Consider the following 27,095-nt stretch of genomic DNA (forward strand, 5'->3'; position numbering starts at 1 on the left):
CAGTGTTCCCTCTAAGCTGAGTTGGTGTGAGCTAGCTCACAGTTTTTTAGCCTCCAGCTCACAGATTTTTGTCTCAGCTCAGGAAGGGTGGCTCCAGAGCAAACCAATTCATGCGGCAGCCAAATCGCTCGCTCACAACTTTAATGCCAGTAGCTCACAAAGTAGAATTTTTGCTCACAAGACTCCACAGCTTAGAGGGAACATTGCCTGCCAGCACTTTAGGGTTGCCAGGTCCCCCCCGGCCACCGACAGGGGATTCTGGATAAGGTTGCCAGGTCCAGGCTGGGAAACTCCTGGAGATTTGCGGGAGGAGCCTGGGGAGGACAGGGACCTCAGTGGGGTACAATGTCACAGAGTCCACCCTCCAAAGCATCCATTTTCTCCATGGGAAGTTATCTCTGTAGTCTGGAAATGAGCAGGAATTACAGGGGATCCCCAGGTCCCACCTGGAGGCTGGCATCCCTCGGCAGCACCCTCTGGGTGACTTGATACCACCTGATTTGCATGACTCAAGTAGGCCCAGCTGCTTGCTACTGTTCATCAGCAGCCACCCTATGAAAGCTGGGTTGTTGTGCAGATTAAAAGTAGGAGAGAATAATGTAAGCTGTTTTGGTCCCCACTGTGGAGAAAAACAGTAATTTTCCTAGGTAGAGGCTGCGGGGGAGGGGTGTGGAGATGGAAAGTTGCAGACAGAGAGGCAGATAAAGGTAGGTTGGCTGTTGGGTGGGAAGGAAATTGTGTTGCCAACTCCAGGTTGGGAAATTCCTGGACATTTGTGGGGTGGAGCCTGGGGAGGGTGGGATTGGAGGAGGGAAGGAACTACAGATCAGTATAATGCCATAGCTGGAGGAGAAAAAGAAAGGGGGGGCAGAAGGGAGAAAGAGGGTGAGAGAGGTAGAGGGAGACAGGAGGAAGCAAAGGTGTGAGGAACAGGATAACCATTCTGCAAGTTTCTTGCGGGTCTCCACTTGTTCACTCTAACAGCAACAAAGTGTATAGTTCCATGCCACCCAAACAGACAGCAAAATGAGGCCACACAATAAAAGGAGGAGGTTTCTACATATTTGGGGGAACTCTCAAGTATACCCCTCTTCCATGCTGTATTCCTGTTTCTGGACTGGTTGTGCTATAGTTTATATCCACTAACCCAATAGGGTAAGCAGCTGGATGAGTAGCTTGCCAAGACCTATGCCTAATGGTGCAACATTTTGTTTTGGGCCCTGCTCGTAACTGTCTCAAGAAGAGTGTACAAAATGATGACTTAAAAGCACAGATCTAAAATAATAATAATCTGTTATATTCTGCTAATCCTCAAACAAGTACATGTCTCACAGTAACTAAGGCCCAATAATAGAATTTGGAATCACTGTCTACAGATCTTACCACAAAAATACCTTTGTACTGTGTTCCTTTTGTACCCAAATGGGGATGGAAACCAGGCACTAAATAACATGTTGCTGATAGCAACCTAAATCTTCAAAATGACAAATAGCTGTAGCGACGAACGTTTCTCAGATCCATATCCCCTATGTAGATATTCTTTGATCATCGTCTGATTAAATGAAAACTCTATTCCAGTTTAAAAAGTAGAGAAGGGATAAATTACATCAAGAACATCCTGTGCCAATCCCATTTAGTAGCCTGTTAATATTTGAAGTGTTTCTAAAAAGTAAAAAATACTCATTTTCAAAGACCTACATATAGTAAACAGTATATGAGAGAGAGAGGGAGAGAGAGAGAACACTAGTGTTATGAAGTGCTATAAATGTTTAAAAGGTAACAAGTATTACAGTGAACAGAAAATAATGGTACACCTATGCAGATACAGGCAGTAATACATAGGAGCCTGGTGAACAGGACAGCCCCAGGCATTCACTGAACATGTAGGGAAGGGAGAGTAGGAGTGAGTGTGCCGGCCCCACCCCTGCCTCCACAAGATCGCCTGGACATTTGCAGAAGCGACTTGTGCAGAGGATATGACCATGCAAACTCTTGCCCCCCACAATCAGCAATGTCCCAAAACCAGCACCACTGGTCACGGGGAGAGAGAATTCATGCACCTGCTTCCCTCCACACAGCTGCCCCTGCACACAACCAGGTGACAGCGAGGAAGCAGGGGCCAAGGCCAGTGAGCTCACTCCTCCTCTCCTCACATATTGAGTGGATGTTTGGGGCTGTTCCTGTGCACCAGGCTTTAATCTCACCCCTTTCATATCATTTGCCACAGATTACTTCTCAGCGGCTTCTTCCCTTAATCCATTGTCATTAAAGAGAAAAACCGGCAGCAAAGCTTCTAGAATGTGGGGCTACAAGGCAGAGACAGTGCTTGATGGCAGGGGAGGCCTAGTGGAGTATGTCTAGTTCCCTGTGAAATATATCTCTGGAGGCTAGTTTCAAAATGGTCTTGCAAGGGACAAGCCAGCAATTTTTAGTGATGTAACATGACCCATATATTGCTTTACAACAGCCACCCCAAGCATGTCTGAAGAGGCAACCTACAAATTTTCTAAATAAATACACAAAGAAAATACAAAGACCAGGCCTTGCAGAGAACCACAGAGAAAAATTGGATGCAAACAGATAACTAATGAGAGAAAAGAAAAATCTAAAGCAAGAGATTCCAGGTAAAAACAAATTATCCAAATTCCAATCTATGCATTTAAGCAGTTATCAGTGCCAGCAGTAACCCTGTACAACGGTTAGCTAAGTGTAAGTTTGAAACTACATGCAAATAAGAATGATGTGCCTGGCTCAGAACAGTCTTTGCCAGAACACTTGTAGATGAGTTTTGTTTGAGTAAAGGCTCCACTTCATAAATGGCACACAAAAGATCTATTAAAGTGCTCTTTCTCCCCCCCCCCCAAAGTAAAAACATCTGGTGAAATGTGGGCCATGCAAAGAAACACTATTTGCTTCAAAAAATCATCATGGTTAGGTTTCAATTATACTCTCAGACCTAGCATCATAGCTACACTACAAATTGTAGTGCCAGGCAACTGACTGCCTCAATAACTGAACGTGTCACTTCAGGAGCGCCACCAACATTTCACAGTGAAGGAGAATTATCTTACCTTTAACAAGCTCTTAACCACTTTCATTTAAATAATTTTTAATTTACAGAAACTACAGAAACTTTTGAACTAGTCAGTTTACATTAAAGCAAAAAAACAAGTTGTTCTTAAGAGTATTAAATGAATTGCCTTCACACATAAAATTGACACATAATTATTCATGTTTCATAAACTTATATTAATAATATTTACAATTATTCTTAGATGTATGTGATAAAACTTAACATGGCATACATTGTTAGTGATTGTTCTTGGTGCAAATAGACAATGGAGCCAGAGAAACACTAACTTCACAATAACAAAATATTTAGATAAATTCTTGTTACTAGTATCTGTTGGACACTTTTTATACTGCTGCAAATCTGTGTTTAAATTATACAACTGCTGTCCAAACTTGGCTACAGAATTTCACTTCAAAGTCTATATTCCTGGAAAACAACAATCTGTCTGCAATTCACTTCATATTACAGTGCTTATCTTATCCTTTTCAGTCACATTACCAGCATCTCTGACATCCTTGGACAGACACTTGTCAAACCATACAGAGCAGACATAACAAAGCTTGAAGAAAAGCTTTCTAAACACTTTTTTTTAAATTGTTTAAGCAAATGCTGGAGACACAAGTACCACTCCAGCAAATGCTGGAGACACAAGTACTGGAAGAGCCAAAACCAAGGGCAATGAAATGACATCTTCATATAATCAGCAACGTTTACATATGAGAACTCACACTTGTTTAGTAGGAATTAGTTTAGATTCAACTTTTCGTGACCAATACATAATTATTTTGTCCAAATTTACTTCTGACACTTGCAAAACTAATGTCACATACTGGCTAACGGAGAGATCTGTGATTTAGGAAGTCCTCAACTCATATCTCACCTCCGCTTGGTAGCATCCACTTGGAGTCATATTCCATGGGCTCCACTGGATTCAAGCCATTCTCAGACCCTGCAAACTGTTCAACATTAAGGAAGGAGGAAAGCTTTGGGGCACGGAGGAGGATCTACACTGGAAAACTTTCCATATTAAGGAGAGGCACACATAATCATCCCATCAAAATGAGAGGTATCAATTTCGGGGAGTGAACTTACTGGGGTTGTTTTGTTAAGGAGGCCTCTGGCAAGAAAACCCTGCATAAAGGTGCCCTGACTGAACAAAAATGCCTCATGCTATAGTTTCAAAGTCTTCCATTTACGGCTGGGTCAGTTTTTCACTGAACTTTCTATTGTGCCAGGCTTCACTCTTCTGGGCTTATTTATGTCAAGTAAGCTACCCAGTGTACCTCTGTGACTATAATTCAATCAGGTTGAGCAACTCACTCCTACCTATTCTTCAGTCTAGCGTGCCTCCTTATTGTTCTGCAAGTGGCCTAGCTGGGGAACAAGGGATTCTTTCTGCAAACAACCTTAAGATAGTGCTTGCCAGATCCTGAGTTTGATGGAAAAGGTGATTTTAGTCACATGCCCAAGAGGCAGAGATTGATCTCAGCAATGCATACACTGAAGAAGCATGGCAGCATGGAATGGTTGATTCCTGCAGATTCCTCTCTCTTGCCTGGACTTTCCGCACTACATCCCAGTCTGTTTCTAAGGGGCCCTTGACACGCAGGGGCAGCTTTTATGGGCTGCAGGCAGCTGCAAGAGGAAGGGGAAGAGATCTATTCTGTAAGCTCATTCTGTTGATGAATCTCCACCTGCAGTCACTGCTTAATCATCGTTCCAGAGGGCAACTATGCTGGTCTGCAGTAGAACAGCTAGATTTGAGTCCAGTAGTATCTTAGAGACCAACAAGATTTTGGGGGTATACGCTTTCGAGAGTCTAAGCTCCGTTTGTCAGAGATCTGACAAAGGGAGCGTTTACTCTTGAAAGCTTATATCTAAAAAAATCTTGTTGTCTCTTAACGTGCTACTTGAATCGAATATAGCTGCTTAATCATTGTAATCAAAACATTGTAATCAAACAGTTCAAGAAACCGCGGGACATAAAAACAATACTTTGATATCAAAAAAAGCTTCTTGTTTATTTAAGCTAAATTTTCTTTGTTACTCACCCTATCTTGGTGTAATGTTGGTCCTTCTCTTTTCCTCGGATCCGGTCCTTCTCTCTTGCTTTCTCTTTATCTCTGCCTTTACGTCTTTCTTTATCACGAGATCTGCTTCGAGTTCTTCGGTGACTGGTCCTTTCGCTACTTCGGCTATAGGAACGCTGATGAGGTCTCGAGTGAGACCTGTAAATTGAAAATTAAGGGAAAACTGTAAGTAACAATGTAGCAGGTTTTACAGCATTAACATTCCTGCACACTTACTGACTTTGCAAGAAGTATAATTGTTTTTGTTTTAAATATTTGTGATATTAAATGACACCATATTAAATTACATAGATGAGGAGGGAAATGATGTGTTTTGACTTTAACACATGAGCCTACTGAAAACACTATGGGCATGATCCAGAAAACTGTGTGCTCAGATTCCATTTCTGAAACAGCAATCTTCTGCTTCCTCTTCATCTCCCCAAAAGTTGTTCCTGAGAGCCAGGGAGCCTTCAGGAACATTGTGGATATAGTGTGGAGAAATGCAGATGGAGCTGGATATTCACAGAAACACCAGACCTCGCACTGAATGAAAACAAGAGTCTTTCCTTCATGCAAGCAGACCTACTGATCCAACCCCTTATCAATATAGTTACAGAAGAGTAAACTAATTTGTGTTCTGCAGACTAACTTAAACCAGGTGTATATTACCTTGGATGTTAGAAAGAGGAGACTTGCAAAGATGGGAAGGGGAAGCCATCCATCCAATCTAACGCATGCCATATCAATAGGATCTTTGGGATCTTTAAAACAGATAGTTTCCTCTAAGGGCCTGAGATTAGAACAAGCTTTAGAAACAAGGAATTTTGATACTAAAATAACTTCAGAAACCAAAGCTGAGCACCAAAAAGCAAAAGTATGTTGTTCCAAAGCGGAAGACTTACTATTATGCATTGGTCTCAGTCTGAGACTTGGTTCAAACATGCATATTTATTATTTAATGACTGCAATATCAGGAGAGGGCTTGTTAGGTATGAACAGATATAAAGAAATCTAACTCTGCAGAAATAACATATACAGAATCTCATATTGCTTAAAGCATAAGGGCCTGTACCTAACCAAAAATTTACAAAGACTTAAGGGCATTTACGTTTTCAAAAAAGTAGGATAGCAATTTCAGCCTTTTCCAACATCCACTGCAGTCCACAGAGAGCCCCCCCCCCCACTTCTAAAGTCAGCAACCAGAAACAATATGGAGTCTGCAGTAGGAGTGGTAAATTGACAAAAGTTGTGAGCCTCTCTTCTGAACATTTAAGAGACCTTAAGTCACCAAAATGCGTGACTGGATAGAGATCAAGGTATTCAAGATGAAGCTATGTGTAGTTCTGATATTCTTTCCACAGACTTTGTATTTTAATATAATGCAGCTGCTGAGGGAGAACAGCTGGGAAGGACTTCCTCTTGTGCCTTTTCCCTGCTAAAATGTGTCCCAAAAGCTGTTTCTATTCCGCATGGGAATAAGATACTGAAGTATTTTTAAGTTTTCCCCTGTGGAAATAACGGTAGCTTGGGTGTTTGAATTTTGAGCAGAAAACTGGTACAAGAAGAAAGTGTATGTTTTCTGTTCTTGACTATCAGTCCTGATAGGACATCAGATCTAGAGACCATCAAGCACAACCCAGCTATCTCAAATCCTGTTGTACTTTCAACAGATATAATATTAACCACTGTATTATTTCTCAAATTTATTTCTATGTCAGCATTCCTGTTTGGTGTAGTGGTTAAGTGTGCGGACACTAATCTGGGAGAACCAGGTTTGATTCCCCACTCCTCCACTTGCACCTGCTGATGTGACCTTGGGTCAGTCACAAGCTCTGGCACAGCTGTCCTTGAAAAAGAGCAGTTTCTGTCAAGAGCTCCGTGTGCGTACTCTAATCTGGGAGAACCGAGTTTGATTCCCCACTCCTCCACTTGCACCTGCTGATGTGACCTTGGGTCAGTCACAAGCTCTGGCACAGCTGTCCTTGAAAAAGAGCAGTTTGTGTCAGAGTTCTCTCAGCCCCACCCACCTCACAGGGTGTCTGTTGTGGGGAGGGGAAGGGATCTTCTTCTTCTTCTTCTTCTTCTTCTTCTTCTTCTTCTTCTTCTTCTTCTTCTTCTTCTTCTTCTTCTTCTTCCCCAACAAGTTTTATTTGACAATACATCTCCATCAATCTAACGAGGCCTCATAGGTTTTTCATTATACTTGTCAACTTGCAATTCTCTAGCAATACTCGTAACTAGTCATTGCTGGGAACAGAATTTACTTATTTATCTACTTCATTCACATACCATCTTTGTCTCCAATGGTGACCTAAAGTAGGCTTCATTGTTCTGCTGTCCACCATTTTATCCCCATTTTATCCTAATAACAACCCTATAGGTAGATTCAGGTGGGTACCCATGTTGGTCTGAAGCAGGAGAACAAAGTTTGAGTCCAGTGGCACTTTTAATACCAACAAAGTTTAATTCAAGGTATAAGCTTTTGTGTGCAAGCACACTTTTTCAGATACCTGTAGACAGGTTACGATAAGTGTGTATGACTAGTCATCCAAGCAAGGTCCTATGGCAGAGTGGGGATTTGAACGTGGGCCTCATGAGTTCACAGCCCAACACACTGATCACTTACAGGATGCCAAAACAGAGGACCTTAGGTGTAACTGATTACTTCCATTCTTTATTAGCCTTCCTGTATCAAGGTGGTGTACCACTGAATGCACAAGTTATGACGGGAAAAACAACAGTGACAATACTACCCTCAAACCTCCCGTTCTACAGAGACATTAAATGTACTAAATTCTATGCAATGGAGAGGGCTCTAAACCAAAAGAGGAACACTTAAATAAGAGAAAGCTCTCATTTTTCACCAGAAACCTTCATTTTATGCATATGCACATTTAATCAATTAATTAGTTGACTGGAATTTTGACTCAGTTGAGATTTCTTTAATCGAGTGACAATGAATGAAAAACAACTAACACCAAGTCCTGCTAATGATTCCTTCAAATTGATTGTAGTATCTTCCTCCCAGGTCCCTCCCAGGTTGCCACCCACCTAATCTCAGAAAACAGGAACACCTGAAACATTAGGAATAAATATTTGAAACAGTAACTGTCCTTGTGACAAATGCTGTTGCTGTAGTATCTCACACCAACTTAGTAGATGTGCAATGGTTCCTTACAGTTTTTCCAGATACAATTCAAGATAACCCTCTCAACCAAAAATATTTCAACAGTGTTTACCCTTTTTTCTTACATCCCATTTCAGACTCAAGATTAAGATTTCCCACTGTACTCCAGGCTCTAACTGAAGCTCGTACGCAGATCATGATAGTAACAGCCATCCTCTTATTGTTTGGCCTCTACCCACAACTATTAAGTAAGAAATCTATACTACAAGGACACAGAGATATGTTCATTGGCTGCCCCATATTTATTAAATTCCCTTCCCACTAAGACCTACAACAATATGCTTATACATTTCCAAGAAGTTGATAATATGAGGTGAGGAAAGCTGAGAATTTATCTTGTAATGGGGGATAAGCTTACACTTTGTTTAAAACATGTTCTGGTCTGAGTACTAAGAAGGGATAGTACAAAATAACATGTCAAGACCTGGTGAGAGATGTAAAAGTGATTGCACCGCTTGGGAACAGTGATCATAATGTTGTTGAGTTCAATATTTGTATAAATAGGGAATTGGCCAAAAAGACTCACACAACCACTTTTAACTTTAAAAGGGGTAACTTCTCTGATATGAGAGGACATGTGGGGAGGAATCTGAAAGGAAAAGTAGAAAGGGTCAAAACCATTGGGGAAGCTTGGAAACTATTTAAAACTACGATCCTAGAAGCGCAAAAAATATATATTCCGCAGGTTAGGAAAGGCACAAACAGGAATAGGAAAAAGCCTACATGGTTAACAAACAAAGTAATGGAAGCTGTAAAAGGTAAAAAGGATACCTTTAAGCAGTGGAAAGCTAGTCACAGTGAGGCTGATAAAACGGAACACAGGCTATGGCAAATAAAATGCAAGTCTGTGGTCAGGCAGGCAAAAAGGGAATATGAGGAACATATAGCAAAAAACGTAAAAACCAACAATAAAACTTTCTTCAAATATATTAGAAGCAGGAAACCAGCCAGGGAGGCAGTGGGGCCCTTGGATGACCAAGGGGTAAAAGGAGTACTGAAGGATGATAGGGAAATGGCTGAGAAACTAAATGCATTTTTTGCCTCTGTCTTCACTGTGGAAGATGAAAAGTGCTTGCCCACTCCAGAACCGCTGATTTCGGGAGCGGTGTTGAAAGACCTGAGTCAGATTAAGGTGACGAGAGAGGAGATCCTAAAACGGATAGACAACAATCACCAGGCCCAGATGGCATACATCCGAGAGTTCTGAAAGAACTCAAATGTGAACTTGTGGATCTCCTGACATAAATATGTAATCTTTCCTTAAAATCTGCCTCCATTCCTGAGGATTGGAAGGTAGCTAATGTCACTCCCATCTTTAAAAAGGGTTCCAGAGGAGATCCGGGAAATTACAGGCCAGTCAGTCTGACGTCGATACCGGGTAAATTGGTGGAAACCATTATTAAGGAAAGAATTAGTAGGCACATAGATGAACAAAACCTATTGAGGCAGACTCAGCACGGTTTCTGTAAGGGAAGATCTTGTCTCACTAACCTGTTAGTGTTCTTTGAGGGGGTGAACAAACATGTGGACAAGGGGGATCCAATAGATATTATTTACCTTGACTTCCAGAAAGCTTTTGATAAAGTTCCTCATCAAAGGCTCCTAAGTAAGCTCAAAAATCATGGGATAGAAGGACAAGTCCTTTTATGGATCAAAAACTGGCTAGTTCATAGAAAACAGAGAGTGAGTGTAGGTGGGCAATTTTCTCAGTGGAGGGTGGTAAGCAGTGGGGTACCACAGGGATCAGTACTTGGTCCACTGCTTTTTAACTTGTTCATTAATGATTTGGAGATGGGAGTAAGCAGTGAAGTGGCTAAATTTGCGGATGATACAAAGTTGTTCAGGGTGGTGAAAACCAGTGAGGATTGTGAGGCACTCCAAGGGGATCTGTCAAGGATGGGCGAGTGGGCGTCAACATGGCAAATGGGGTTCAATGTGGCCAAGTGCAAGGTGATGCACATTGGAGCCAAAAATCCTAAATATAAATACACATTGATGGGGTCTGAACTGGCAGAGACTGAGCAAGAGAGAGATCTTGGAGTTGTAGTGGATAACTCACTGAAAATGTCGAGACAGTGTGTGACTGCAATTGAGGTTTATAAGATTATGCATGGGATAGAGCAGGTAGAGAAAGAGGTACTTTTCTCCCTTTCTCACAATACAAGAACTCGTGAGCACTCAATGAAATTGCTGAGTGGTCGGGTTAGAACGGATAAAAGGAAGTACTTCTTCACCCAAAGAGTGATTAACACATGGAATTCACTGCCACAGGAAGTGGTGACGGCTACAAGTATGGGCGGCTTCAAAAGGGAATTAGATAAGCATATGGAGCAGAGGACCATCAATGGCTATTAGCCACAAGGTATAGATAGGGGCTCTGGGGCAAGTGATGCTCTGTCTTCTTGGTGCTAGGGGGGGTCAACAGTGGGAGGGCTTCTAATGTCCTGGCCCTACTGGTGGACCTCCTGATGGCACTGGTATTTCTGGCCACTATGTGACAAGAGTGTTGGACTGGATGGGCCTTTGGCCTGATCCAACATTGGCGTCTCTTGTGTTCTTATGTCAAAAAGAAGCACTTTTATCTAGAAAAATCAAGCAAATTTTTGGTCTTATGCTATGTATATAACAAAAATAATCGCTTTCGATTATAACTATTAAAATAAAATACCTAAGAAGTTATAATTACAAAAACTGCAAGGACATAAGGAAGGAAGTGAGGGTGGAGAATGTGCTACCAGCTCTACCAAAACATTAAAAAATAAAAAGCCCTCACAGCACACACCCATCATGCCAAAGGTTAAGTCATTTAGTCAAGTTCAAAGATCTTCAAAGGCTTCTTAGATCCAGATAAGCCCATATGCTATGAAAATCCTATGAAAAAGCCATTTCTTTCCGATCTGCTTTTCATGTCTAACTTACTGAACACACAGAAATGCTTGGCATCACTCAGCATCCCTGAATTTCACACCAGATAATCAGGGCTCACCTAAAATGTTCTATCTAAAATCCTCGGCATTGTATTTATTCCTTCAACATTTATCCCACTTGTTTTGTAAAAAAAATCCTGAAAATATCCATAAAAGACTATTCAGTTACTGCACAATAAGTGCTAATTTGCTAATTTCTTCACAGGTAATCAATTAAAATTTAAAATATTGGATAAAATGAGTTGCACTAAATTTAACAGCTGCTCCATAAGCATAATTAGTTTCACAAGGGCCATATGTAATCCAAACAGAGACAGAGTTGAAACAAATAAAGCAGATTTTAAAACAAGTTTGAGAAAATCTGCATTTAATTAGCAGGTGGGCACTACAACTGCATAATGTTTTTATACATTTGTATTTATGAAGTGACAGAAGATCTAAGGGCTTTTTAAAATGGCATTTATTGTTTGAATGAGAACTGTTTCACTGCATACTAAAGTGATTTAAATCCTTATAGCTCTGCTTTGAAAAAATCATAAATGGTGAAAGAAAACATGTGGAAAACTGTAAAACTAGAAAGAATTTGCGACAAAAAACAGATACACATACCATAACCAAAAGGAAACTACACTTAATTAAATGTACACTACATCTGGAATATCAGCCTAATAAAACGTGAAACTACTAATTTTCATTGTTCTATAGGAAATGAGGTCACTGTCATTTAGCATTCCCCCAATTATACAGCCCTAACACACTAAAACCATAAACTAATCTTTTTTTAAAAAAAAACAAACCACAGTATAGCTGAAAAGATTAACATATATCTGTCAAAAGTGAAGATACACCTTGAGTCCTCTTGACACCCAATCCTAGGTGACAGTGTAAGCAAGAGATGCCGGATACAAGGACTGGACTCGAGACAGCATGTGATAATTACAAATGACTCCCAGGCTCTGGCACCCACTGATCAGTTTATCGGTAACACCTTTTTGGTTAATAACAGCCTTGTTAGTTAGCTACCACCAAACAATCAAACACATCTGCTCAAATATTCACCAACAGCTATCTGGCTATGAATAAAACTGGTAACATATTGGTGCAAGAACTTAGACATCTAGAGTACAGAGGACAAATCTTGAACAAGTGATTTTATTTTATTTTTTTAACTCAGTTATTTTTCTTCGGGCAGTGTTTTATGCAGAACCTGGCCTTGACAATGAGTTCAGCGTGCCTTCCTCACTGAGTCTGTCAAGCCCATTCAGCAAATGGCTGAATGGGTGTGGGTGGTTTACAACAGCAGCCAAATATGTATTTAGCTAATTCATAAAACCAAGCTCCAGATGGATGAACACTGAAATTAATCCGAAATCTACTCTGAAAAGACATCATACTGTCAGTAAACAGTTTTTGTTTGCTTAAATTGAGGTCTGCATAGTCCAATTTAGGCAACAACCTATTAGCACACCGTACCTCTTAGCGCATTCTACTGTACAAGTAGAATGGTCTAACGGAGAACTTGCTGGTACTCATGGCTGTACTGACAGCGTTCTGCCTTCCCTGTATGCACATGACACATTTTGTCTGATCACTCAAATTCCCTATCTGTCTGGCCACTTCAGAAAACTCTGTACACAAGTAAAAGCAAGCAGATTTTCTAAATGTGCACAATGCCTGTAGAGCATCCAAGGAAAATCTCAAAATCCCAAACTGAATATGGTCAGGGATAAACACTGGATTAATTTAGTGCAGAGTTAAAAAGTACTGACTCTGATTTAGATTTCAGGAAGAGTTTCTCTGCTCAGTCTAACAGGAGGGAAAGTACCGCTCCTGACCCCAGCAATGTATTTTAAGATTTTCCACACAACAAACAATTTATGTCTGAGCATTGTGGGGAAAATTTATGGAACATTCCCAAACTATCACTTAGAGATTTTGCAACATGTATCATTGCTCCCATAAACTAAGCTTCTTTAACATTTGATCTTTACCACCACTCTATTTTACAAAAGGTCTGAATACTTAAAACGTGTGAAAACCGAGCCACTAACATTTGTCTTGAACACTGCTTTTGTGGCAGATGGATGTCTTGATCAGGAATGTGAAACACTCAGCCACCCAAGCAAAGATACCAATCCTGGCTCCCTGAAGCATAGACCCTTCTCTATTTATCCCCCTTTACTCTGTACATTTAACAAACAGGAACAGTATTCTGAACCAGGGAGAAGAAAAATCATGCCTCACCAAGTTTCCAGATGCTGAGATATATGGAGGAACATGGACTCCTTGCCCTACAGGGTAGCTGTGAGCTAGAAGCACTCCCCCCCCCCATTCACCAAGCACAGTGTCCATCAAAATAATGGATGTTACTAGTACCTAATAAAGAACTACTCATATTTATGAAACTGCTTTTGTCTCAGTAGTAGAGTACCTAATCTAGCAACTAAATTGTAAAAGTAGTTTCCATGGAATCCAAATATGGCCAGCTACAAAAGAATCTAACAATCTCCCGATTAAGAAAGGAAGTATAAATCATACTGAGTAGTAACCTGAGTTAGTGTCTAAAATCTTATATATCAATACGAAGTTGCTGATTTTAACATCTCCATTTTCTAACTTGCCAAGCTAAAGTAATAGTTTCCAATAATGTACATTTTCAGAAAACTTTAAAGCATTCTCTAAAAGATTTAAAAAAACATTGTGAAGAGCCTTGGGTCCTGGTCAAAACAGTTAGTATTCTGTAGCAAAAATACAAACAAGCACAATCATGTTGCTAATCAAATGTGTTGATCTTATGTCAATTTTCTATTGGCACAAGGATACTGCCACCAGCAGATGGATATAATTCCCCCCCTCCCCTGGACACTACAGACAGATATTGTGCCATTCCTGGGAGTCCTCTAAAACCAAGGGGAATGTTTGGAGAACTACTGGGCTACAGCAGAAAGGAAGAGGCAGAAAAGTACCATTCTGCAACCAAACTCCTTATACCTTACCTTTTTATATGTCAGTAATCATAAAGAGATCAAGGCAGCTTGACTTGTTTCACATCCTACTTAATTCTACTGTACCTACATTAAATCGATTTGCATGATTGGTGGTATCTCTGATGTTGTCAAGAATTCACTAGTAATTTAACCAGTTAGTTACATAACAAACTCTGGTGTGCTCCTCAATATCTACTGACAGATTTGTATTGGCTGGGATCCAAACAGGAGAAAGTAGATATTTCACCTGTAAATAGCGTTCAAGCTTCCCTTTGAGCAGCAGCCCTCCTGTGCCACCTAACAACCAGTTAGTTACATAACAAACTCTGGTGTGCTCCTCAATATCTACTGACAGATTTACAAGCATGGATGGCTTCAAAAGGGAATTAGATAAGCATATGGAGCAGAGGTCCATCAGTGGCTATTAGCCACAAGGTATAGATAGGGGCTCTGGGGCAAGTGATGCTCTGTCTTCTTGGTGCTTGGGGGGGGGTCAACAGTGGGAGGGCTTCTAATGTCCTGGCCCCACTGGTGGACCTCCTGATGGCACCTGGTATTTTTGGCCACTGTGTGACAGAGTGTTGGGCTGGATGGGCCTTTGGCCTGATCCAACATTGGCGTCTCTTATGTTCTTAACAAGCTCCTCTCAAGGCCAGGAGGACTCCAGACTGCCACTACATAGGTCATGAAAGGCTGCCATATGACTCACAAAGAAGTGAGCAGTGACTCACGAAAGCTCATTCCCTGCCACAATTTTCTTAGTCTTTAAGGTGCTACTGGACTTACTCTTTTCTACAGCTGGTGTAGTGGTTAGGAGCATGGACTCTAATCTGGGAGAAAAACAGATTGCTTACCTGTAACTGGCGATCTTCGAGTGGTCATCTGTGCATTCACACCCATGGGATCTAGTGCGCACGCACTGGATCGATCGGTGCTGTAGCAAGCTCTTTTAACGGATTTTTGTGCCCAGTCCCTCGGTCATGCGCAGGAACCTCACCGCGCATGCCCAGAGGGGTGGGCATGGACATCCCGCCAGTTCCTTCAAACCGCCGCAAATCAACCCCAATTAAAAATGTAGAAGCTGACAGCAGCGGGGAAGGCAGGCGGGTGGTGTGAATGCACAGATGACCACTCAAAGATCACCAGTTACAGGTAAGCAACCTGTTTATCTTCGACGTGGTCTCTGTGCTTCACATCCATGGGAGATTAGCGAGCAGTGGTCTACCTGGACGAGGGTGCTGGCAGGTCCTTTACTGCGTAGCCAAAGATAGAATGTGACGTCCCATGCTGGTATTGGTGTTCGTACGGACATCTAGGGCGTAGTGCCTGATGAAGGTGTTAGGCGTGGCCCACGTAGTGGCTTTGCAAATGTCCATCAGTGGCACTCACTGGAGGAAGGCAGTGGAAGTCGCGACAGCCCTGGTAGAATGAGCCCTGATAGGGCCAGGCAATGGCTGTTTGGTGATCAGGTAACATAGACGGATGAGACCCACAATCCATTTTGACAGGCGCTGAGCCGTGATGCGAATGCCCAGCCGCGCTGACGCGTAAGAGACAAACAGTTGCGAGTCTCGTCTAGTTGGGTGTGTTCTATTGAGGTAGAACAGGACAGCCCGCTTCACATCTAAAGTGTGTAATAGTTTGTCTTCCAGTGATGTTGGATTTGGGGAAAAATCAGGGAGGAAGACCTCCGCCTGCAGGTGGAACTCTGACACCACCTTCGGCAGGAAGGAGATGTCCGGGATGAGGCGGACTCCGTTCGGCAAAAATGACAGGTAAGGTGTATCATGCCGGAAAGCCAATATTTCTCCGACTCGTCTAGCCGATGTGACAGAAATTAAAAAGGCCATTTTCCATGCTAGAAGTTTGAGGTCGCATGTTGCAAGCGGCTCAAAGGGCTTCCTCGCGAGCTGGCGGAGAACTAGAGGAAGGTCCCAGGGAGCGACTGGAGTTTTGACAGGAGGATAGAGATGCAATAAACCTTTTAAAAAGTGTTTTGAAATTGGATGGGAAAACAAAGTGCATCCGTCAACTGGAACATGGTAGGCCAAAAGAGCGGCCAAATAAACTCTCAACGATGAATGGGAAAGTCCCGAGTCAGCTAGGGAGAGGAGGAATTAGAAAACTCTTTTGAGACCCACTGAAGTGGCTCGAGGGGCGTCATCACCTAGGGAAGAACAGAACCTTCGCCATTTATAATTGTAGGACCTCCGCGTAGTAGGTTTTCTGGAATTCAAGAGAATGTTCGCTACGCAGGTGAAGAAGTTGGTGACGTTATTCTCCATGCCGTCAGTTTCAATTGTGGTATGTCGTGATGTAGGAGGGGGGAGTCGGAGAGGAGGAGGAGGTCCTGAGCCGGAGGGAAGTGATGGTATATCCCTTCTGATAACTTGAGGACTGTTGAAAACCAAGGTTGTCTCGGCCACCATGGGGTTATTAAGATGCAGTCCGCAGCGTCTCTGAGTATTTTGCGGACCACTCTCAGAAGCAGAGGTCAGGGAGGGAACAGGTAAAGAAGTCCCGTGGACCAAGGGTAAAGGAGACCATCTCCGAGAGATTGTGGGTCCCTGCCTCCTCGACTGCAGAACAGAGGACACTTTTTGTTGTTTTTGGTGGCAAAGACATCGACTTGGGGAGCTCCCCACTTGTGGAAGAGTGGGAGAAGGTATCTTGGGTTCATCCCCCACTCGTGAAGGCTGAATCCTGCTCGACTTAGATGATCTGCCTGCACGTTCATGTGTCCGGGAAGGTGAGGGGTGTGAGGAAAATGTTGTTGGAGATGCAAAGCTCCCACAACCGGATGGCAAGGTTGCAGAGGCGTAGGGAAACAATGCCTCCCTGTCTGTTGACATAAGAAAGCGCCGTGGTGTTGTCCGTGAGGACCGTGACACATTTTCCCTTGATTAAAGGTAGGATGATGACCACAGCAATAGGTAATGGGGTCCATGGCAGTGTTCCCTCTAAGCTGAGTTAGTGTGAGCTAGCTCACAGTTTTTTAGTCTTCGGCTCACACATTTTTGTTTTGGCTCAGGAAGGATGGATCCAGAGCAAACTAATTTATGCAGTAGCCAAATCACTCACTCACAACTTTAATGCCAGTAGCTCACAAAGTATCAATTTTGCTCACAAGACTCCACAGCTTAGAGGGAGCACTGGGGGGCAACGCCCCCTGCTGAATTTGCCCTGCCCCTTAACTGCTATCCTCTCCCGGTTCTCTCAGTCCCCCCTCCCCTCCTCATCCCTTCTGGGAGCCTGGGCTTGTTAAGGCTTGCCTCACCTAACCACCAGAGGGAGAAGGTCCTGTGGAGAAGGCAGGCAGGGCAGCAGGGCTCTCCTTCTCCTCTTGTGGTCCCACAGCACCCAAGAGGGTCCTACGGTGTGAAGAAGGCAGGTGGGCAGGCAGGATGGCCCACCCTGGCACCTCCCTGCACCTGAACCAGGGTGGTGGGGGAGGAATTCGCTGTCAGGTAACCCAGTGTCATGTGGGCCATTCTGCCTCCCTGCCTCCTCTATGCTGGAATGGAGGCAGAGGGAGAGGAGACGGGGAGGAGAGCTCACCTGTTGCCCTGCCTACCTGCCTCCTTCACATCAGGATGGAGAGGGTGGAGGAGAAGCCTCTCCTGGCAGATAGGCATGGTGGGTGAGAGTCACTTCCAGGTGATGTCAGAAGTGACATCACCACAATGGGGCACGAGAGCACATACCCTCCACTGAAAAGTGTCTAGCTACAGGGCTGATGTTGACACAAAGGTCAGTTCAGAGGCAAGTTGGGTGATTAGAGATGGGACCTCCCCTGCAGTGGTGCCACAATTATGCAACTCCCTCTATCAAGCAATCAACTAGGTGACTATCCTATTGAGTGCGTTTATATTGTTGCTGAAGTTGCTCTTTTTTGACTTAATGGTTTATTTTACTCTGCTGTGCAATTTCTATCAGTAGATGGTTCTTAATTGGTATTTGAATTGATTTTTTTCTTGTGAAATGTCTGTTTTAAATGTGTTTTCTAATTAGCTGTCTTGAATGACACTACATGAAGAGGCAGGATTAAAAAAACATTTTGAAGAAATATATTTCCCAATAGCTCCAACACTGTATGGTAGTTTTTGGCTATAGGTCCCATACTTTAATACACACACATAAACACACTTGTATTGCCAAAACAGAATACACTTGTTGAAAACGAAAAGACATTAAGAATATAGCTCACTGATCTTCAAATAATCTAAGACAAAAATTTAGAAAAACAATGTCATTACAGTTTAACCTTTTTATATATAGTATAACTACGCCAGACAGTACAGATGTTCAGACTAGTAGTGGCAGTGCCACCCAAAGTAGTGTCAAACCCCTGCTAAACCAATTGACTTCAAAGGATTTAGGTGGGCATAACTCTGTTTAGGCTTGCGCAGCAAGTGGCAGCAGTGGCAAATTACAAATACTTCACTGGTATGTGTGTGTATGGATGCACATATACACACACACACAGGCCAATTTCTGTAGAACTTATCAGCTAGAACTTTCATGCAGTCATATGTGGACAGCAAAATCACTGCTCTTTTTGCTACCAACCAATCATAAAAGTATGGCAGCACAATGATGCAATTTCTTAAGTGGGGAAATACAACAAGTCTCAAGAGCTGCCAAAAAAATCCACCTTGAAGCTTTCAGAGTCTAAAGCGCAGTAAAATGTTCTGAAGTAAACCTCATAAAACAGTTGGCATAAAACAGTTCTCTAAAATAGGATAGGAATGGAATATATAACAAACCATATATGAAGTTGTAAAAGGGATAGACCATCAGTACTTTAGAGTTCTGAAATATAACTATTAAAGGTACCTTGGAGCCAACTGATTTTAGACCCAAATTATTCTCTGGCACAGTGCATCTGAAAGTAAGCTCTTAAACCCTTTCATGTTGCAGTGTCACTTCTACAAACTTAATTCCCTTCAGCAATCCTTCCTTGTTTGTTTTTTAAAAATACATTACAGAGAGAAATAGCTACAGTTGGAAAGAATTTGTACACTGGAATATTTACAGTCCATAATATCTAGAGTCCACTTACTTCATTACTTACCTCATAACTTCATTACTTTACTAACTTCATTTATAGCTCACCTTTTTTACTGAGATTCAAGGCAGATTTCAGAATTTTTTCAAAAAAAATGCAATAAAAAGCAGTCTAACACAGACAACATGGTTTGAGGAACAAGGGACTATAAACAGCCCTCAAAGCAAGCCACACAAAGTACTAAGAGATCATTGCGTGGTTTTCTTTCAGTTATGAGACCTGACACTTTAATAAGGATTAACAAACTGAATTATTGTAATTTCATTAGTTTGTATCCCTGAATTCTTATCCAAAACAGTTGAATCATTCCATGTTGATTGTTCTTATCCTTCAAGAAACACAATACCATTTGCACTGCCAAATGATCTGAACATAGTTGACTGTGATAAAAGAAACAGTATTATCTCAAAATCATATCCTAGTGTACCTATGCTTAGAATAGTCATATCAGATGAACTATGCGCTGAAACAAGCAGAAGAAGTTGTGAATGCCACTCAACTGGGACCGCAGTGGGAAAGAAAATGTGAAATAAAATAGAATTTACTGAACACTGAGTATCCCATTCAGCTCACTTAGTACAGCAGAGCTTGAAAAGTTACAGTATGTCATGTATTAGCAGTGGGATAAGAATCATAAAAGTTTAAAAGGGCCCAAACTCCATTTAGTTCACTCTCACAGGGCAGAATCCAACAGACCAATGTATACAATCCAGAGCACAACAGGCCTTTTCCAGAAAGCAGGTGCATTGTAGCAAGATCCCTACAGCAAACTGATTCTTAACCAATAAATGGAAACCATATCTTTACAGTGCTATTCTTCTAAGTACACTGAAGTCAATGGCCTTAAAAGGGAATCACTATATATGTTTGTATTGTTTGTCTATTATAACCATTTACCAAAAACAAAACTAAGAGATCACATAAGTGTGTGAGTAAACTGCCATGCATATAAAACCTTTTAAAATCTCCTGAAAACGGGTTTGTTGTTAGTGTTTATACCCTATTATAGTGTTTATACTCTAAACTGTTGTTTAAGTGCAAGGTAACCACCCTATTTTTTCAAAATGTCATTTTTTAAATACATCTCTATCATATTTACCTTGATAAGGATATATACCTTTTTGAACATTACGCTTTAATATTATATTAAATATATCACAACAGAAACAATAAAAACAGCCTCTTTTATTAAGTCTGAAATGTGCTTCATTGCTGTTTGCTTAAAGCTGTGTGGAATGGCTTATGTATCTTGACAACATCCCACAGATGGTCATGATTATGTTAACAGGACAATGCACTCATTGAAAACTTTTACAGACACTTACCTAATGGGATGTCACATTAAATCTGATAAAGTAGAATAAAATAACTATATGCCAATTAGGTAATAGCAAAGAAATCATTTGAACCTGACATTCCAACATTCACAAATTAATACTTGACAAACTGGTGCTCTAATATTTACGTACAAATTAGTTTTTAAAACAAGTGTAGCTATTATACAACTCTGCTATAATCAAAGATGTCCTTGAACATATACATAGCTGTCAACATCTCGGACATGGATGGCTCTAACTGCATAACTCTGGTAAACGACAGAATTTGATTTTGACCACTTTTTGTTTCTACTCTTAATGCTTAATGACTAATTCCTTAGAGGTATCCTTGAAAGCCCTAAAATGTTGTCCTTGGACAGAAACTTTCACTCAGCAATCAATTGGGAACAAATTAGAGGACTGTGTTGAAATGTACTTCACTGTTTAAGTTAACAAATGAATGAAGAAAGGTAGTATATGGGAACATATGCCGCTACACTGAAGTTGTTAAAAAGAGTCTGCTGGAAGAATAGTTGGTTTCCAGTGAAGCTAATATGGCATAAGAAAGGACAGTGATGAAAGAATATCAAGTCATATGGAAATCCAAATATAGTGACAGACACAATTATTTTACTAATTGCTAATGAATACAGTAAAGTGATTTCAAAAAGCAAAACTTTGCTTGGACTACTTCAGGTTTTGACCTCTGTATGAGCAAATACATTTCAAACTGAAGCCCACCAAAATTGATTAACGGCGCCAGCCAAGGCCAGCATGTAGTTGAAGCTTTTTCCATCTATCACATGGCCCCAAGGATGGTTAAATGAACCTTAAAATGGCTACAAACAGCTCAATGACTACACAGAGTCCTGCCAATTAGAAATAATTAGGCAGTCATTTTGGTGGTAAGTCTTTTTAAGTGCATACATAATGATGCAATGATGCTTATTAGCGATCTCATATGAGCTATGCTCAAACAGCCTGAAATAATTATGCAACTATCACAAAGCCTTGCAAATCTCTGTACTTCACCTTAATGCATTTAAAAAACCACTTCATTACCTCCAGTAATTAATCCTCCATTAATTGCAGGAAAAGCCCAGTTTACCATGCTTCGTTTCTAATTATCTTATAAATAGTTATGGTTCTAATTAATGTGTTCATTAAGCTGAATATCTTTCTCAAAGCCATGCTCAGAGCAAAGGTTTCACTTTTGAGAGAAAAGGCCTAACTAGCCATAAGGTGAAACTATTTTGGAAGTATTTGCTTTTATTTTAGTATATTCAACCTCCTAATTGGCATTTAAAATCTAATTTGGAAGAAATTCAAGAAGCCTATATAGGAAAAAGGGCTTTTTCACTCATCTCCAATCAAAAAAGCCTAACAGTTTTAATAGAAAAACTTTTAGCATATATTTGATAAAGACAGGTAGCAGATTTTCAGTGCTACATGCCAAATGAATTTAAAGTTCTAATACAAGGCATCTTTGTATAAAACAAATACATCATTATTTGTACAAATGGATGTATTTTATTCTATGGTATATAATTGTAAACAGTATTCTTATACAATTAGGTGAAAATACATTAATAAGTAGAGCAATCCCATTAGGAAATTGAACCAGAAAGATTTTTGAAATTAAGATAAACTGCTATGATTGCAATATTGTAGGTTTTTCTGAAATCAATGGCTGAATTCAGAAGTTATACCACTCCATAACTAAGGAAGCTTAATCAGCAAACACTGTTTGATGGATTTTTGTAAAGCACCATTTACTTTTACTTTTGCTGTCAAGTCATACCCAACCCCGTAGGGTTTTCAAGACTAGAAACATTCAAAGGCAGTTTGACATTGCCTGTCTCTGTGTAGGAACCCTAGAGTTCCTGGGAAGTCTCCCATCCAAGTACTAACCAGAGCTGACCCTGCTTAGCTTCTGAGATGTTTGTTCTAGGAATGACGACTAAATCAAGCAGTACAAAAGAGTAGCACCTTAAAGACTAACAAAATTTGTGGTAGGGTACGAGTTTTCAGGAGTCACTGCTCACTTCTTCAGATACTAACACCCTACCACAAATTGTTAGTCTTTAAGGTGCCATTGGACTCTTTTCTACTACTACAGACAGACTAACATGACATCATTAAATCAAGGCAGTTCACCAACTCTGCTCAATCCCCATCCAAAACCCAACTTGCCCTTCCACTCATAGTATGCAGCGATCTCCTTCCTCACTCCTTTAAAATCTTCCCTCCTCCAGTTTTCAGCCCTTCTCTCCTCCAACCTCTCTTCTCTGATCACATCAAGACTTCAAACTTTTGCTGCAGTTCTTGCTTCCAGAGCCAGGAGAAATGTGTTACAAATTCAAGGTTGGAATCCCACTAATGGTTCTTGAAAGGCCTTGAACAGAATGGAACACCAAGAATGAATTATGCACCACAGCTCCAAACCATGCTAGCCAAGAAGGAAAGAAAATTTTCAGTTTTCACAATGAGGTACAGGGTAGCCCTGAACATTATCTCAGAGCTCCTAGACCACGGTGGCAAAATATTTAGGGCACCTGATGATGGGAGACAGCACTCGTGCAAGGACATGAGCAATGCCAAGGAAAAAATCATTGTTAGATGTCATTAATGAGCCCAGAGTGGGACCATGTTTATTTCAGAAGCTTCTTCAAGATACTACCTTTGAACATCTAATCTGGGAGATGGTGGTGCCAATTTTGCACCGGAAAGATAACAAGAGATACTCTATTCCACAGAAGAAGAATGTCATCCTCCCGTTGTATAAATGCACCATCAACTGCAGATACAATATCACCATGGATCTACTAGCTGTGGGAGTATCTGACATTTACAATTTCAATGTAATGTTTCAGGAAATCTGACAATGCCCTGAAAACTTGATCCAGATAGAGGATAAGGCCAAGACAATCCTTGAGAGTAACAGCTCCCATACAGCAGTATTTGGAATGCTGCTACAAGGAGATACCTGGTCCAGAGAGCACAGGAGTTCTTCAGCTGTAAATACCATTTTTGCATGGTCACATTCAACTTTCTATCGTTCCAAAGGCAAGTCTCACAAGCGTATATATAGAAGTTTCCACACAGCTCCACACAGTTTAGTGTAGTGGTTAAATGCGCAGACTCTAATCTTGGAGAACCAGGTTTGATTCCCCACTCCTTCACATGCAGCTGCTAGTGTGACCTTGGGTCAATTACAAGTTCTTTCAGAGCTGTTCTCTCACAAGCGCTCTCTCAGCCGCACCTACCTCACTGGGTATCTGTTGTGGGAAGGGGAGGGGAAAGGAGATTGTAAACCACTCTGAGACTCTTCTTCTACCCATTTAAATCTATAATTTCATTATGTTACCTGCCTCAAAGTCTTCTGTTGGAGAAAGGCACGCTAAAATTGCTTTTAATTCAAGTATGACATGTTATGGAAGTGTGTTCCATTTTGCACAACATCCAAATGCAGGGTAATATTTCTTTTAGGAGATAAATAATTGGACAGCACTACATGGGGAACAAACAAAGCAATCAGAAATGTTTCTCCTCACTCACACACCCACTACAGTGAGCACTACAGAGAAGCAAAGGAGACCTGCAGGGCTAACAGCAAGTTCAAATAGAATAATTAACCCACGCACTTCAATAACTGCATCTTTCCTCCCTCTACCTTGTATTAGCCAAGGTCAAGCTTCCATGAGCATATTTTTAACCGTGTCCTCCTAAGTTGGGAGGGGTTCTGCTTGACCTATCCTGAAATGGGAACTGAGTCCCCAAATTTCCTGCCAGTTAAAATCTATTCAACGAGTTTTGTGGCATTCCGTTGGTTCTGAGGGCCCCACCAGTGAGGATATCAAAAGCAATCCATACTGTTTCTTCCTGGCAGTATAGTGAATGGTCCATTTATTAACAGAAATGGGGCTGCTTTCCTTCCTATGGGTAATAAGAGGGTTTTACAACCCCAGAACCTGAGGCCCCTGGAGTTGTAAAACCAGCTTGTGTGTGTTATTTCAGGGCATCCCACATTCCCATCACAACAGCAGCAAGCTCAGCCTTCAGACGATAGTGATTTGTCACAGGGGCTTCTGAACCTCCAGTTCTATATTCAGTTCACTCTAAGCAAGTCGCTCCGTGCAGAAAAGAAGGTCCAGAATGGGTCCAACACATGAAAAGGGACATATCACAATTTGAGAAAGATTGACCTGACAAGGCAACCTTGGTATGGATGCTTACATCTCCCATATCAATCATCTTTGGGAGTCCTCAACACCAAAACTGAGATCACCTTCGTTAATTCCGTCAGGGACCCACTGACAAGCTAAGGCAACAGTAAATCAGCAGAATTCCTAACTTTTTCCTGGTGCCCAACACAAGGTACATTCTATCAAAAGTGGCCTCTATCTGTACCAGGTATCTAGGGGGAAAGTCTCATGGAAAAGAGACGCTTTGTTGCAGGTGACTGGGATTACTACAGCAACACTGTGAGCATATTTACTTGGAGGTATTTCACTTAAAGCAAAAGCACTTCTTAGGGAGGGAAGGGAGGTACAGGAGGGTAACCTTAACCAAAGAACCCTCAGTAATGGAATATACATTCTCAGAATACTTACCTAGAGAACCCTCAGCAATGGAATATACATCCTTAGAATACTTATCTAGAGAGGCTAAGGACCAAACATACTTGAAATCACAACCCTCTGATATTCAAAAACTATTAATTCCTAATGTATGCAGGTGCTGTATATTAACATGCAGATTAGGGGAACAGACTCTACACATGCTCAGGACTAGTTTCTTAAATTCACTGGCATTGAAAATAAATCACAACAGCTCAGCCCTGGTGAACCCTAATCAGATCTTGGTTATTGGTCATGGAAGGAACACCTCAAGCACATCTGCACCTGTGGGCACTATAATGGGATACACTGGATGAGGGGTTATGCCCCCTTTTCTTTTGTCCACAATTCTGCTTCCTTTGCAGCTGTACATACGGCATTAGTGAAGCAGGTTAAGGCTTACGGGGTCCTTTTATCCAAGCTGTATAGAAGCATGACCAGCTGAATTACTTACCAATCGGACAAATGAGGAAAACTTGAGGAAATTTATAATAAAGAAAGGGTCAACAGTAGCAGAAAATGACTGCTATTTCAAAGTACAGTACACTTGTCACAACAGGACTGGGAACTCAAGAAGGGGTGGGAGCTGCATGGAGGACAACTGCATGGAGCATGTGTCAAACACAGCAGAAGGCAATCACACAGGGAAAGTTTTTGGGACAGCTACACCAGATGAATACCTGCTGTCATCAGCTGTGAATCAGGCATATACCAGTTTAAGCTAAAGAAGAGCTGGTGAGGACAGACACTACTTAGGGGGGAGGAACTCCTGTACCAATGCTTCTGTGACAACCATTTTGAGATGAAAAAACAATTGAAAGAAGAATCACTCTGTAGATCCTGCAGCCCTTCCCCTTTTCTTCTCTCCCATCTACCCGCCTTCTGCTCTTCCTCCCCCTTCCAGCTTTCATTTCTCTCCCTCTCATTTTTTATCATTTTTAGTTTCCCCACACACTCCATGGCTGACACTAACTGAGGCATGGAAGCCTTGACAATGCTATTTAGGGCTGCCTACAATGCCCAAAATGGCCACCAAGGTCTCTTGATGTAGTCTTGTGAGCAGGGGTCATTTTTTTAAAAAAAGAGGTGCAGGAGCTCATTAGCATAACTTATTTGCATATGCCACACTCCCTCACATCACCGGAAGTGTGTCAGAAGGCAACACCCACCGCTCAGGCTCCACGGGACTGTTTTGGATTGCTAGCTATTAAGGGGGGGGGTGCAGATCTGTCCTCACAGAGGAGGGAGAGCTTGTACCTGAATAAAACTTGGTCTTAAAGGTGCCACTGGACTGTTTTGGACGGGGGGTGGGGGTGGCTCTGCAGCTTACCTGGCTGCGTCTTGCTCTGACTGGGAGCAGGGGGTGGGGCTTGCTGTATGTGCCCGCCCCCTGGGCTCTTTACTGCCGGAGCTCCACTTCTGTGCGCTCCTGCAGGAAATGACCCCTGCTTGTGAGATCTCAATGTATTTTTGGCAGATATCAGATTTTTTTGAAACAGGAGGCTTCCCCTAGTCCCTGGAACCTTTCTGTCCCTGGAACCACTCTATGGATTTTTGATCCATACTCTGAGATAAGGTTCAGAATTAGATAGACAAGAGGGGGACCCGCGATACTCGCGGGGGGGAGAAGAGCTCCGTCTCCTCTCCCCCCCCGCTCGTTCTCCCCCAGGCGGCGGCGGCGAGGCCGGTCCCCCCCGCCCGGCTCCAAGGCGGAGAGGCCTGTCCTCCCCCCCTTTGCCGAGCTCGGCGGCGGTGGCAGCGGCCGGCGAGGCCTGTCCTCCCCCCCGCCCGCCCGCCCTGCCTGCCCGCCTGGCCTGCCTGCCAGAGAGGAGGCAGCGGCGGCGGC

General features: G+C 42.0%; 1 protein-coding gene across 1 annotated transcript in view; it reads right to left on the reverse strand.

Moving 5' to 3' along the window:
* LOC107116769 (serine/Arginine-related protein 53-like) overlaps positions 1–27,095 on the reverse strand; it is a gene marked incomplete at its 3' end in the record, with an annotated part of 151,815 nt that overhangs the window by 85,283 nt on the left and 39,437 nt on the right. Inside the window, exon 4 of the mRNA XM_015418767.1 lies at positions 5,125–5,301. Coding sequence (XP_015274253.1) covers positions 5,125–5,301 — 177 coding nt within the window. The remainder of the gene's footprint in view (positions 1–5,124; positions 5,302–27,095) is intronic.

The sequence above is a fragment of the Gekko japonicus genome, unplaced genomic scaffold (genome assembly GCF_001447785.1).
Source record: "Gekko japonicus isolate JY-2015 unplaced genomic scaffold, Gekko_japonicus_V1.1 scaffold1036, whole genome shotgun sequence".
Classification (NCBI taxonomy): Eukaryota; Metazoa; Chordata; class Lepidosauria; order Squamata; family Gekkonidae; genus Gekko; species Gekko japonicus.